Source organism: Leuciscus leuciscus, assembly GCF_965113295.1.
Source record: "Leuciscus leuciscus genome assembly, chromosome: 15".
NCBI lineage: Eukaryota > Metazoa > Chordata > Actinopteri > Cypriniformes > Leuciscidae > Leuciscus > Leuciscus leuciscus.
In genome coordinates, this window is record NC_138739.1 from 2965385 (window position 1) to 2980717 (window position 15333).

Consider the following 15333-nt stretch of genomic DNA (forward strand, 5'->3'; position numbering starts at 1 on the left):
CAATGCAGAGGAAAAACTCACCAAGTACATGTCAGAGGGACAACCTGCCATCAACTTCCTTCGAGAAGTCAGAGTGTTTGACCCTCGTTACATTTCATTCATGGAGGACAGTGTTTCTGGCTACACACACATCCCAGGCTTCAGTGCTGTCCCCAATGATGAGTTTGATGCCTACTTCCAACGCCTGGGTCCAGCAGCACTCAAAGCGTCAGCATGTGGAGTGGTAGATCTAGATGTGTTTTGGGATGGGCTTCTCGAGAGACTTCCTGTCCTCAGTGCCTTAGCCAAACGATACAAGGATGTCATCGTGAACTCAGCAGATGCTGAAAGAAGCAACAGCCTTTACAAGCTTGTGCTATCAAGCAGAAGAAGATCAATCACTAACAGCAACCTCAAAGCCTTGGTCTTCTTGTACCACAATCAGCGACTCACTAGTGGAGTGTTTGAGAGGGATGAGCTCAAGATCGATTGTGGGCCCGACTCTGAGGATGAAGTGGAGGACAGTTTGGATACGTAGGAAGTTAGTGTTGAAGAATGAACTGTCTTACCATTCTAATGAATGATTTTATTGTTGATGTGTTTTAGTCTGCATTTCATATGCTATGTTGGAAGAACATCCAGTTGGTTCATATTTGTTCACTTTGGACAATGTCAAGTTGAATTTAAAAGAAATGGGCTTTTTTTTTATTTAATGAAACAATTTATTTTATTACAAGATTATTCTTTTGGAAACTTCTGTTATGTGCATTAATTGTCAGGGCTGAAAATAGCCTTTGCACTTTATTCTAATGCAACTGATTCACTGCATTTCATATTTTATGTTGGATTTTATGTTACCATCCAGTTGGTTCATACTTGTTTACACTGGGCAATGTCAAGTTGAATTGAAAAGAAATGGGCTTATATTTTTTGCCCATGAATTGTCAAGGTTGAAAAATAGCCTTTGCACTTTATTCTGATGAGCAAATAAAACATATTTTGCCAGAATTTTTGAATTCCTGTGCTTTGGGGGAGTAAGCTCGCAATTCATAACATGTTTGTGAAATCACAAGGTAATGCAATGCTGTTGAGAAAAATCTGTCTAAAAAATCGCAACTTTTCCCGCAACTTTTTGAAAAAGCTGCTGCAAAATCTGGCATTTTAGGCCGCAACAATCACAAAAAAATCCCGCGAAATCCTGGAGGGACTGTTTGACAGTGCTTGTAATGATAGCTCTTCGTGAACAGATTAGCCGTGGCTGGCCTCCTTCCATGCAGAGAATCTAATGCCCTACTACAAAGTGAGGGATGAGCTCTCAGTTCTGGGCTATCTCCAGTGGTTCCAGATTAGTGGTGCCTGTCTCATTGCGTCATACACTGATCACCCTGGCCCAGGAGAGTCACCGGGGGATTGTACGCACTAAAAAGCGTCTGCGTGACTTTTACTGGTTGCCTCGAAGGACTCTCAGGTTCAGACCTGCATATCTGCCTGTGCCCTTTATCAGTCTGACGACAAAACAACTATCACTCATCCAGCGCCTTTACGACCTGTTAAGACATCTGTGTACTACCTGCAACCAATGAAGCTATTGAGATGTTCCACCGTTCTCTGCATACAGACAGCCATCTTGCAGTTCTGTCTGGACCACTATTGTCAAATACGATTGAAAATTAGCATACAGTTTGGATTGGCGGTATGGTTCTGTTCTGGGCAGCCTAGCATGGATAAGAGCAGGAGAGCAGCAATAACTCTGCTTGGGGTTAACAGAAAAGAACCAACATAAATGTATTGCAGATATCATTAATTCAAGATTTTAATGTATTGACATTAATAGATTATGAAGTACAACATAATTCGAGAGTTTAGTCTGATTCAAGGAGAATCAGAATGCCAAATCCTGACTGACGAGAGGTGGAGCTGGGGAGGGAGGAGGGTAATCAGTGATATGTATATATGTATACAGTGATAGGCGTCGACAGACAATGATACTGTGGAAAGGAATCAAGCCAAGAAGAAACAGTACGCTGATATTAAGCGGCGTGCACAAACCCTGTTTTTTGCTCAACGGGAAAGAGTGAGGGTCAGAAGTCCTCGCTTACTCCCTAAAGCAGTGGTTCTCAACTCCAGTCCTCGGGACACACTGCTCTGCACATTTTGTATGTCTCTCTTATCTGACACACTCATGCTACGTCTACATTAAAGGGATACTTCAGCCTTTAGCATTAAGCTTTGTATCAGTAGAAAACCTGTAGTATTTTTGAATGACCGTGGTTCCCTCCCTCATGTCCCCCTGAGATGAGAGATTTATGTATTTTTTGTCTGGAAAACAATATCTACATTAATCCGGATACATTTAAAAACAGCGTTTTTTTTGTTTTTGTCAGCGTTTTCTGACGTTGAGTGTGGATGAGAAACATTTGGAAAACGTCTGAAAACGCTATAGGCCCTATTTTAACGATCTGAAACGCAAGTGTCAAGTGCAAAGCGCAAGTAACTTTGTGGGCGGGTCTTGGGCGCTGTTGCTATTTTCCCGGCGGGATAAATGACTCTTGCGCCCGGCGCAAATCTAAAATGGGTTGGTCTGAAGTAGCTTCTCATAGGTGTGGTTTGGGCGTAACGTGAAATAAACCAATCAGAGCGACATCTCACATTCCCTTTAAGAGCAGATGCGCTTTTTCCATAGCGGATTGCTATTGTAACGGCGGATTTGCCAGACGCGCGCCAGGAGCGGTTCACAGCCGAGGAGACCGACGTTCTCATCAGGGCCGTAAAAGAGAGAAGTTACATTGAAATGGAGAAACCCACCCAAATTAACTTCGGTTAAACAGGCGTATGATAATTTGGGTAAATGTATAAGCTAGATGCATGCTTTTATAATAAATTGTCTATCTATCTATCTATCTATCTATCTATCTATCTATCTATCTATCTATCGTAATAATGTATGATTTGCAAAAATGAAAACTGCTGCTTCTGTGTAGATGAGAGAATCAAAGTGTATGCGCATTGTGCACACGCTACATTGATTATGGCCAAGCATGCGCCCTTAAAATAGCATATGAATAACATGCGCAACGCGCCACTGACTTTTCTAAACCATCAAAATAGCATGAAGGAACGTTTGCGCCGGAACACGCCCAGGGAGCGCAAGTTCATTCCCTAGTTTAGCGACGTGCTTCTGTGGGGGGAAAAGTGCGCTTTGCGCGGGTGCAAAACATAGACTGTAAAAAATATGGACAAAGCGTCTGTGACGTCACCCATAGACTTTCTGAAGAACGGGTTTGAAGCCGTTTATGGGGGGTATGGGCGGCGCCATCTTGGAAAATCTTGGGAAACCCTAACCCCGCCCACCTTCTGACGCAGCGCGCGTCACTCAGCTCGCTCTGCTACTCCGGTTATCTCTGTGTATATTTTAGGCAACGAAATATGTTATAAAACACCATACTAACTCTTTTCGTTTTCATTTAAAGAAATCTTAAACATTATAGCCACACAAATGTGGTTCAGGCAACGCGTATTGATTATATTCACTGCACATAACGTTTGCCTATTTATAACAAAACGAAATATAAAACACAAACCTGCCTCTTTTCGTTTTAAATATAATATAAAAATATTAAACATTTTAATATGGTCCAGGCAATATGTGCATTTGTATTAAACAACAGATGTTGCAGTAAACAACATTACAGATCATCTTCGTTGTATTAAAATTTAAAATGACAAAACTCAACCCAGTCTCTTTTTGTTAAATTTCAGTTTTATCAATATTAGCCATTATAAAAGTATAAGTAAAAGGTAAAGTTACAATAAGCTATACAAATAAAGCAAACAATTCAGTCAAACATAAAAAGTCATGCGCTCGATCTAGTCTAACCATACAACGGTACAAGTTAAATATAGCTTATAAAGTTATGAAACTTCCCCTCAGCCAAAACGATTGCCCACGAGACCAAAAATCGCCCGTTAGATATAGACAAGACGAATTATATCTCATGTTTAACCACTACAGAGACGCCAGAGTCAGCGGCAAACCTCAAAACGTCTAGCCGATGAAAGGCTGCTCCAGGCGGGGTACATCGCGCCGAGCGCCCGGTCATCGCTGGATCTCACAACTGGATACAATTTTCATAAATCTTTATAAATAAACCACAGATTTGAGCTTTAAACAACTACATTCTCGCCTGAAAAACTCTTAAAACTACATTTCATGATACAGAAACAGTAGTATTATATGTCAACTGTATTAAAAAATGGCGCTTCTTATGTTGTCATTCTGCCTTTCAGCTGTCAATCAAGCTGTCAATCAAAGTTAACCACGCCCTTATTGTCATACATTTTATATCTAAATACTATCTAAACTAACGAGTTAGAAAAAAATTCACTACCCTCGCCGTTGTCAGGCACTCGGAACCTATCGAAAAATCCAATAAAAGTCCATGGGACCAACCTGTAAAAACATGATTTTATGCTGTGAAAACGGACATTTTAACATGGGGGTTATGGACATTTGCTCCCTTTTGGGACCTTCCCCTAGCGGATTTTCGATGTATTGCAGTTTTTCGCACTTCCGGGTAGGCTTCATTTTTCAGATCAGAATGTTGCCCCTTGGTGCAAAATAGGAATGATACATGCGTCGGTGTACAAAGTCAATTGCGCTGGGTGCAAGATAGGGCCCTATATGTAAAACCTCAAAAAAGCTCACTGAGATAAAACAGATGGAAAATAAATAATAAAGTTATCACGCAATTCTTCTGACAGAATAATTGTATTTAGCTAAATATCTCATCATTCACTGAAGCATCCAGGTCGCTATCATTCACCATTATATGTTTGGTCTAAAACGCTAAAACTGCTCTCATGTTTTACCGCAGGACAGCAAATGTGAAATACTTCAGTTTCTCTGCTCCCTTAACAGTGGAAAAGCTTGTGAGTCCAAACACCTTCCTGCTAAATGCAGGACTTGCACATCACTCATTCAGGGTCCTTGTCCGAAAACACCACATATTAGATTCAAACGGAAGTGGCACAAAGACTATGTAATGCAACGGATTGAGATTTGAAGGGTTAAGAACAGTCTTTGGTTGAACCATTCTGTAAATGAAAAGTGTTCTGAGTTTCATTCATGTGAAATCATTTCAGTGGTAAGGAAATTATGACAGCCAGATATTAGTTATGTCAATACAGACTTCCCTTTCTTTTGTAACTACTGTTAATGTTTATTTCAATAATTTTGTAATATGAAAAGTGTTCTGTAAAGTAGTGTTCTTAACAGAGAGGGAAGATGTTTTGTTCATCAATCACTGTGATACTGAGTGTAATCGCTAGAGGGCAGTAACACCTAAAAAGAGGACCTACTGAGGTGATGAAGAAGTTGCGTTGTTGAGTTGATGATGTCCTGTTTTACTGATGCTTCCTACATTAAAGACAGACGTTTTAGTTTATGGTTACAAAAACCTTTTTATTCCCTAGAACGTTAGGAATTGGTTCACAAAAAAGAACCAAACTAATGTCCTGTTTGACAGACAGGCAGACAGAGACAGATAGCTAAGTAGAGGTCTTGATCTCAGGTCAGTGGGTCGTTCTGACACATTCAGCTTGGATTCCCTGTAAGTAGGCATTAATTCACGGTAATTTCCAGAGCGGAAAAGAACAGCCCAGCGAGTGACGTCAGTAGTAATTGGTCGGGATACACTCGCCCTGTCCTGCATGCTGAGCTGGTGTCTCAGTGTGTGTTGGCGTGAGGAACCGATGAGTGACCTGTCCTGAAGCATCATGGGGAACCAGCCCGGCATGTCCTTGCAGGAGCTGACCGCCTGCCACTCGCACAAGTGGTACCGAAAGTTCATGACCGAGTGTCCGTCCGGTCAGCTCACGTTCTACGAGTTCAAGAAGTTCTTCGGGCTGAAGAATCTGTCAGAGTCCTCAAACGACTACGTCGAGACCATGTTCAAGACCTTCGACATAAACGACGTAAGACAATCTGTTTTTATTCTATTTATTATTGACAGTTCTGCTAAATGTTATCATTGTTGTTGTTATTATATTATTCTTTAAAAAAAAAAGGGTTTAAGTTACAATAAGGTTCATTATACATTAGTTAACTACCTTAGTTAACATGAACTAAGAATAAACAATACTTCTACAGCATTTATTAATCTTAGTTCATCTTAATTTCAACATTTACTAATGCATTATTAAAATCAAAGGTTGTATTTGTTAACATTAGTTACTGCACTGTGAACTAACATGAACACACAATGAACAGCTGGATTTTTTATTAACTAACATTAACAGAGATTAATAAATACTGTAACAAATGTATTGCTCATTGTTTGTTCATGTAAGTTAATACTTTAACTAATGTTAACTAATGAACCTCACTGTAAAGTGTTACCCCTGAATCTTCAAAGTATCAAGAGCCCAATCAGATCATAACAGATATATAGAGACGCTAGTGTTGGATGAACTCATTGGTCAGAGATGGCCTCGCGTCCCTTATGCTTCATTTCTCTTGATGATGATGGGTAATGAGATCTGTGTCAATACAGTAAACTCAGATCAAACAGCAGCACTGCACAAGATCAGAGGTCTTGACTAAGACCCATTAAAGCCGGTAATCTGGTTAACAGGAGTGTGTAAACTCCTCATTGACTGCTCTACTTTGTCTAATCATGGCTTTCATTCACGTCACAACGCTTTCCATGAACGTCTCTAAAGTCGTTTTATTGACCTCTATGAGTAAAATCTTCAAACTTAAAGCTTTTCAAAGTTATTTCAAACTTTCATGCAAGGCTCTGTCAAGCCAACATCAAAGTTTGCCATCAGACTTTACTCATCTAGTCTCTTCTGCTCTATTTCTGGGTCCGTGGCCTAAATAATCAAACAGACAATATCATGCAAGTCTGTATGTGAAACGAGTAACGACATATATTATATTATAATTTGATGTGTATATGGTGCTATGTTGTTCAAGTGTATTGTGTGTGTGTGGTCAGGACGGCTTTATAGACTTCATGGAGTACGTGGCTGCTCTGAGTCTGGTCCTGAAGGGAGGCGTTCAGCAGAAGTTACGCTGGTACTTCAAACTCTTCGACATGGACGGCAGCGGATGCATCGACCGGGACGAGCTGCTGCTGATCTTCAAGGTGTCATGTTTAATTCAGTGGCATCCGAGTTTCTCTTCAGCGCCTCCTGCTGGCTCACTTTCATTTCAAATTGTTTTTCTGCTCTAGGCTGTTCATGCCATCAATGGAGAAGACCAGGAGCTTACTCCTGAGGACTTGGCCGACATGGTGTTCAACAAGATTGACGTTAATGGAGATGGTAATCTATCTATCTATCTATGCTATTTAAATATGTAAATAAAACAATATGATTTACGTATGTAACTGTTTGTGTTTAGGTGAGCTGTCTCTGGATGAGTTCATGGAGGGCATCGAGGCGGACGAGGCTATCACTTTGATGTTAACCCAGAGTTTGGATCTGACTCATATTGCCAGTAATATCCACAGCGAGACTGACTCTGAACAGCAGGACAACTGACCCCAGACCAGCCCGAGTTGCCAAACATGATGATGAAAGGAGGGGAGTCTGGACCGTTTCGGAACTCTGAACTAAACCTGTTGATTCAGCACTGACTAAAGAGCTTTAAACCATTAACACATCAGATATTATCAGTATTAACAGAATTGTGCACTGCATTTCACAAGCCTGATTATTCCCCTGTAATCTCACAGAATGACTTAGACTAGATCAAATGCTTTATTTAAGTGCACTTATGCATGTCGAATTGAAATTTAATTTCGATTAAATAAAACCTGTAAAATGCAAAATTTCTTCGGCCCTGTGATGTATATCAGGTAAATAATCTGTCATGCAAGAACTTGATTTTAAGGGCTCATCACTGGACTGCTAGAAACCCCATAGAGAGCCTAAGTCCCGCCCCTCCGCTTCCGGCTCATGGGACCTTATTTCGGAAAAAATATGTATGGTAGTCAATGGCGAGAGACAACTTATCTTTTTATTCCGTCTGAACTGTGCCCTGAATTACACATATGATGTTTGTCAATTTAAAAGATAATTATGAAAGTCAAGAAAGTCGCAGTTTGTCATAAAACAGAAGAGTAACATTTAGTTTTATGTCAAAATCGCTCAATGAACTACATCTCTTGTCTCACATATGTACGTATGTGTGCAGTCTGGTACAAAACACTCCGGCATGACGGCGTAACGTTACGATTATAACTTAAGTCTTATAACGTAAGACTATAGAAAAAATGACAGACGTTAGCTTCAGTAAAGTTAGCTTCATTCATTGAGAGAAAAGGTATGACGTCACATGTGCGCCTTTTGGGTTTGTAGTCTTTGTAATTACGTATTTTCACAGTCTTATACCTCAACAGTTTTACATCAAGCTGCGACTTTCTTGACTTTAAAATGTATCTTTTAAATAGACAAACATTCAGGGCACAATTCAAACGAGATCAAAATATTTGTTGTCTCTCGCCATTGACTACCATACAATATTTTTCAAAAATAAGGTCCCACGGTGGTCAACCGGTAGGGGAGGGACTTAGGCTCTCTATTCATCAGCATCTTAGCACTAACACTCACGTATCCTCCAGATCAGCAGGGGGCGCCACTCTCCAGACTCCTGCTGAACACCACTCATTAAGCCTGATTTGTTACACCTGTTTTTCTTCCCTATATTATTGCGTTTGTATCATGCCAGTGGCTGCGTCTGGAATCGCATACTCTCTTGTGTAGGGACTTATTTTGAGTCATAACTTACCGCAAAAAAAAGTATGTGGAATGCATATGGTATGAATGTGATCAGGACGTACTACAGTGGCCATGTTGCTATTATCATGTGACCTACCAGCGTCAGTTCCTTCGCTTTACTGTCATTCACAAATCCTCTCCCGTGGCCTCATGGGATGGTAAAGTGTCCACCATATGCACACTTCAGAATCTTGCCGGAAGTAGAGCAGTGTAAAAAATAATCCTGTAAAAAAACGGTAAACTACTGGCAGCCGTGGTTACCAGCTAGGGCTGCAACAAACGATTATTTTGATAGTCGATTAATCTAGCGATTATTAGAACGATTAATCGACTAATCATCGATTATTTTGCCGGCTAATCAGTAAGTTTGGAACGATTATTCAGCTTTTTCAATTAGTTAAAATACTGAGTTATACATATTCTAACTATAATATAAAAAAAAAGAAAATCACTTCAGCTTTTGAAATGGTTGTTTTAATGAACTTTGAGCCAAACAGGTCATTCTCTTTAAGTTCCCAGATTTCTGTCCAACTCAAATCACACACAAATGCTCTCTAAGCATTGGTTAAATATTATGTTCTCTTTCAATAGAAAAAATAAACAAAAATGTATCAGCTGCACTACAGAAAAACTTAATCTGCAAACAATTATTATAAGAATAAAATAAAATAAAAATTGACAATTGAGCTGACAGAGACACTCTCATTCACCTTTTAATTTACAGTATGAAAAAGCAACTGATATTCTTCATAACATCTCCTTTTGTAAGTCTTCATGAATATGGAACAAAATAAAGGCAAGTGATAAGCCTGTTATACCTAACGTTAATAGTGTTACAATAATAAAAACAGCCCTGACTCCTAAGCTCGATCAAGCTTTATTCTATGCAAAAATAAATCATCATATTACTGTAATTATATTATTATTGTTAATATTGTTGCTATTATTAGTAGTATTGCATTGTCTAATAAAGAGATTTACTGCTAGTTATTTAGCTCCAGCTGGAGAACATTCACCTCTCACCGGCTCATCTTGTTTCCTCTTTAAGTGCTTTAACATGCATGTTGTGCTCCCGTGAAAAGCAAGTTCCGCCTAGCATGTATTGCACACGACAGCATTCTTGGTTTGAGGTTTTGTGAAACTTTACACACCTTGCTAGTTCGGATTCGTTTGCACTCCGTCAGGTCATAATTTGCGCTGTGTTTTCTTCTACCGCAATAGCATTTGTAACATTACTCTCTAGCGCTACAGCGCCGTAGCGGTCAAATCGCGATATTGCAGGCCCTTACATTAGGTCACGTGAGCTCAAACGACTACTCGACAACAAGATATTTTGTCGACAATTTTTTATTGTCGACATTGTCGACAACGTCGACTAATCGTTTCAGCCCTATTACCAGCATCATACCGTAATAATATATAGCTGTTAAATTACAGTTTTATACTGTAGCTCACAAAACTGTAATTAGCTGTTAATTTCAAAAACAGTAACACCGTATTTTTACAGTATGATGCTGCCAGCTGCCAATAGTTTACCGTTTTTTTTCTACAGGATTATTTTTTACAGTGTAGGTCATCCGGGTACTTCTTGCCCACTCTTTTATGGGTGCTTCTCAAATGCAAGGCTGCATCCTAGTGAGGCTTGTAGGCTTGAGTCCGGCTCAGCATTGAACACTAGAATGAGACAGTCTAGTAAGTGTGCATGGCTACATCACACGTTTTCACCGTGTGAAAATACTGCTTTATATTAAAAACGTTTGTATTAACTGCTTTTCTACTGCAGTACAGGTAATGACAAGCTTCTGTGGTCTCTCAGTGGTTTGCGTTACTCACAGTTTAACATTATGAGATTAATTTACAAAAAAGCTAAAGTAAACATAATGCCTTTACATAATCTCCATCCTTGCATCACGTAGTGAAATTAGACAAGCTCAGTACCAATTCATTTTATGCTAATTCTTTGTGAATTGGAATGTGTGCTAAGGGTTGTGGGCGTTCGGAGGACGCGAAGGATGCACTCGATGCTTCCTCTGTAACAGACCGAGTGAAGGATGCGGAACGAAGGCTGTCTTCAAAGGGACCTATAATTTGAGATGTCCTTGATGACGTGGCTGTCGAGATATGCAGGACGCAGCCTTCCGATTGAGAAACACACCATGAGTACTGTGAATTTCCACATACTTCTTTTGTCACACACTGTTTTTCGCCTACTGTATAGTAGGGAAGTATACGAGTCTGAAATTCACGTCCGAAATTTTTGCACGTTAAAAAATAAATACAACCTCATGTTTGGTCAATCACATTTACACACTGCCTCCGAAACTTTCGTCCGTCATAAAAAAAATTAGAATCAGGTTCGATTTTCTGCGTTTTTCGCATCCGTAGCAAGCATTTTGAATGGTGTTTTGACAACTCAGAGCCACCGAATGACGAATACCAAAAAACGCATACGAAAATTTCGGACTCAGTATGCAAGGACCTTAGGTGTTCAGTCTTGAACGTTTCCAGTTGCCTACTTATTACCTTGTCTTATTATTACTCAGTAAGATTATTATTTTTAATATTATTATTGATATAAAGTATTGTAGTGTGTCTTTGTAATGATACTGTAATTTTACACTTTCCCCATTTCAAAATAAAACATTAAACAACCTCCATATACACTTTGACATGGACCTGTACATTGTAGTAAAATAAATATATTTAAATTAACTAAATGTAAATAATGATATCATCAATCCTTCTTCCAAAATGTATATTTGATTCACTATGGTGAGCCTGTTATAAGTGTTTATATTTGAGACCTGTCTGGATGTTTTTTTGGTGTACATGCGTCACTCCGCCGTGCATGTCTCGTCATGTCTGTAAATAGAGGAAAGTTGACGTGTGTCTGGTGTGGGAGTGTCAGAGGTTAGTCGTCACAACGAGTGAGAAAGGATGACATCGAGCCCCTAAATCTCAAACCTCCGGGGAATCGCTTGTTTTAAACAAACACCGAACACAGTAGAGTCTGCTGGTGATAAGAGAATGCGACAGAGCTCGTAATAAAACAAGAATCAACATCTGCTTGGCTTTTCGGAGATGGCGAGAACTGAGGAATTTGAAAAGTTGTAAAAGCGACGTGGAGATGATGGTGTTTTTGTTACTCAACGGGAGAGTAAGGTATTTTATTGAACAGATAAACTTACATATGTCGCTCTAACAGAGTTCACTGTAAAGCATCATCTAGTGTAAAGGGTGGTTTCATACAGCAGTAAAGATAGTTTGCGGTTTGATATTCAGATTTATTTGGGCTATTAATCCGCAGTTCGCTGTCGTAGACATGGAAATAATATCGCATGTCATTCTCCATGATTTGTGACTTTTAATTTTAGAATCTGTGTAGCTACAAAAGTTGGACACTTAGGAGACTGAAATCAATGTCATCTTGACCTGCTTGATTTGTGATTTATTTCACAGCAAAGCTCTTGTCCATGAACCCCTTGATAAATCCGTCTGTCAGGAATGTGAAAAATATGCAGACCAGGTTAATACAAAATCCCCTGCTTTAGATTGAGCCAGATTTGTGAAAACTTTCACAATCACATTTGATCGTAGTTTCTCACTACTCTGTCCTTTTTTTTCTTGTATAATAATGAGGCTGCGCCAATCCAAGCCATTAGATAAATCAGTTTAAGTTTAAAAATGGTCATCTAGTCGGGTCATACTTGGCTCATTTTTTATCTGTGAAAGTTTTTAAGTCTATCATAATGTCTGTGACTAGTTGGAGCCGTGGCATGAGACATCTTGTCTCCGACTACAGAGTCTGTGTAAGGAAGGAAGAGATCTGGTTGAAAACAACTCGTTCAAGTGTTTTCGCGGCGAATGGAAGAAGAGAAAACACTTGAAAGAGTTGTTTTCAAAAACAGATCTCTTCCTTCCTTACACAGAACAACCTTTCAAAAGTGGACACTCAACTGAGACTGCCCTGCTCTCAGTAATTGAAGCTCTGAGACTGGCAAGAGCAGCTTCCAAATCCTCGGTTCTTATCCTGCTGGATCTGTCTGCTGCCTTTGACACAGTTAACCATCCTCCTGTTAATCCTAAAGATGAAGGGCATCTTGGGAACCGCACTCCAATGGTTCAAGTCTTACCTCTCAGGTAGGTCCTTTAGGGTATCGTGGAGGGGCGTGGTGTCTAAGACCCAACATCTAGCTACTGGAGTGCCTCAGGGCTCAGTGCTTGGACCACTTCTCTTCTCCGACGGTTGCTGATCGTATCACAACTTCACCATTCAGCTAGGCTCGTCATCCATGACTCCATCAAGGTCAGCCAGGAACCTTGGAGTGGTAATTGATGATCAATTGAACTTCACAGACCACATTGCTAGAACTGCCCGGTCATGTAGATTTGCCTTGTACAACATTAGGAGGATCAGGCCCTTCCTATCAGAGCATGCTACACAACTCCTTGTCCCCTTGTCACGCCAGTATGATCTTTGGCTGGCAGCCTCTGGCACACACAGCATAACCCCTTCAAGGTAATGCGTATCCGGGTACTGATCACTCTATCTGGGTTTATTCTGCGATAACAACCAGCTGGATGTACATTATCCCTAACTTAATGCACATCTAGCCATGGATTATCCCTTACTTATGTCACTTCCCTTCTGGTTTTGAAAAGTTTTTGGGTAGAGATATGCCACTCAAGGCGTTTAGGTAATAGACAATTTAATTGACACTTTTTGACTTTTACTAATACTACTCTGTTGTTGGATCTGGATATGTATTTATCAGGCTACTTGGATAAAAACAATGAGATATAAATGTCTTTTGCGAAGCAATGTGTTTGGTGTTGTCACAGAAGGGAGAACAGACAACGGGATAAGGGAACCCAAGGCTTTTATTGGAGCGAACGTCACCAACAGACGACACAGGAAAGTAAGATATTGTATTGAATTCAGGCAAGTAACTTAGCGTTATATAATAGTCTCTTGCTTTCTTTTCAGCAGGAGAACGGACTGAAGATGAAGCCGAAGCAGTTGGACTGAGGAGGATGATTAAGAGTCAGAAGATGATGAAGATCATGCTACAGGAACGCAGGTAAAGGAGTCAGGTAAGTCTCGCACACTGTAGTGAATGATGAGCCCAGACAATGGTGTGAGGGTGAGTGATAAGTGCACTCTTAGAATAAACAGAATGATATTGTATGTTGATGAGGACGCTAATATAGTTATATTATCATTATGGTGATCGTTTTTGGTTTGAACAGGGTTAAAGACTTGAATCTTGCGTTGAGGACTTGACAACTTGACTTGGACTTGCCGGTCTTGACTCGGGATTTGAATACAAAGGCTCGAGACTTTCTCTTCTTATTCACCTTGACTTTCCTGTTGTTTCTGTCTCCCCATTCCTCTCATTCTGTCTTCATCTCCTCTTGTATCTTTCTCTCATGATCCTCTATGTCTTTAATATCTCTTTTATATTGTTCTTCTCTCTCTCTAAATTCCTCTTCTCTTTGCTTTCTCTCTTTATCATGATTCTGTCTTTCTTCCTCCATCATCATCTTCATTTGATCTTTTGCTTGTTGAAGTATTTGATTATATTCATCCCTCATTGCCTGTTCTTTCTTTCTCCTTCTCTCATCCTCTTCATCTCTTCTTTGTCTTTCCTCTTGTTTCTCTCTCTCCCATTCCTCTCTTTCTCTCTTCAGCTCCTGTCGCATCTTTCTCTCTTTATCATGATTCTGTCTTTCTTCCTCCATCATCATCTTTCTGTATTTCTCTTTCCATCTCTCGGAACATCTTACATGAGTAGTAACTATCTCCGTTTTCTTTCACCATGTCGTCTATCTTCTGCAGTAGATCAGACACCTGTGTTCGGTCTCCAGTCTGATTATTATTGAACACATGGAATCTGTTTCCACATGCTTCAATGAGGTTCATCAAAGGACATCCAGGTTTTCCCAGATACTGTTCAATGGTTTTGTTCTTCAGATCATCTCCTCTGGTGAAGAGCACCATTGTGAACATTAAAGATTTTTCACCAAACATCTCTTGAACGATCTTTACAAATTTTTCCTCCTCTTGAGTGAATCGTCCCACTGGTATCAGTAGGAGAAACACATGTGGTCCAGACAGGATCATGGAGATGGAGTTGCTTATTTCTCTCTGGATTTCCTCATTAGTAAGTTCAGTATCAAACAGTCCTGGAGTGTCGATCACAGTAACGTGTTGGCCGTTGATTTCAGCTCTTTCTCTCTGACACTCTTTAGTAATTGATTCATGAGATGTGTCTGATATAAATGCTTCTCTTCCTAAGATGGTGTTTCCGGTTGAACTCTTCCCAACTCCAGTTTTTCCCAGCAGCACAATCCTCAGATCATCCGCACTCTCCCTTGAATCTAAAGATAGATCAAATAAAAATTAAAAACAGTATATTGAATTTTAAGTGAAGATTGTTCATCATCCAGGTCATCAGAGAATATTGTGTATAATTTATACTGAAGGATCATGTGCCAATCATATTATTTCATATCAATCATATTATTTATCTCACAAATCTGTTTAGACTTTTGCGATCATGAAAAGTC

The 15333-nt window shown here is 39.8% G+C and overlaps 3 protein-coding genes across 6 annotated transcripts in view; 2 read left to right on the plus strand and 1 right to left on the minus strand.

The window, feature by feature from the left end:
* LOC309475951 (uncharacterized protein) overlaps positions 1 to 15333 on the plus strand; it is a 237897-nt gene that overhangs the window by 107778 nt on the left and 114786 nt on the right. The gene's annotated exons all lie outside the window — the stretch shown is intronic.
* LOC309475976 (GTPase IMAP family member 8-like) overlaps positions 1 to 15333 on the minus strand; it is a 45232-nt gene that overhangs the window by 19049 nt on the left and 10850 nt on the right. Inside the window, exon 4 of one of the 4 annotated variants that reach the window (XM_082139018.1) lies at positions 12586 to 15144. The exons of the other annotated variants lie outside the window; for them this stretch is intronic. Within the exon in view, the coding sequence (XP_081995144.1) occupies positions 14480 to 15144 (665 nt within the window). The 3' untranslated portion in view covers positions 12586 to 14479. Of the gene's footprint in view, positions 1 to 12585; positions 15145 to 15333 lie in introns of those variants that run through there. 4 annotated transcript variants of the gene reach the window in all.
* Positions 5353 to 10277, plus strand: LOC309476271 (guanylyl cyclase-activating protein 1-like). The gene is made up of 4 exons (XM_082139554.1): positions 5353 to 5952; positions 6978 to 7127; positions 7215 to 7305; positions 7385 to 10277. The coding sequence occupies exons 1-4, from the start codon at positions 5755 to 5757 to the stop codon at positions 7522 to 7524; spliced, it is 579 nt and encodes a 192-aa protein (XP_081995680.1). The 5' UTR covers positions 5353 to 5754; the 3' UTR covers positions 7525 to 10277.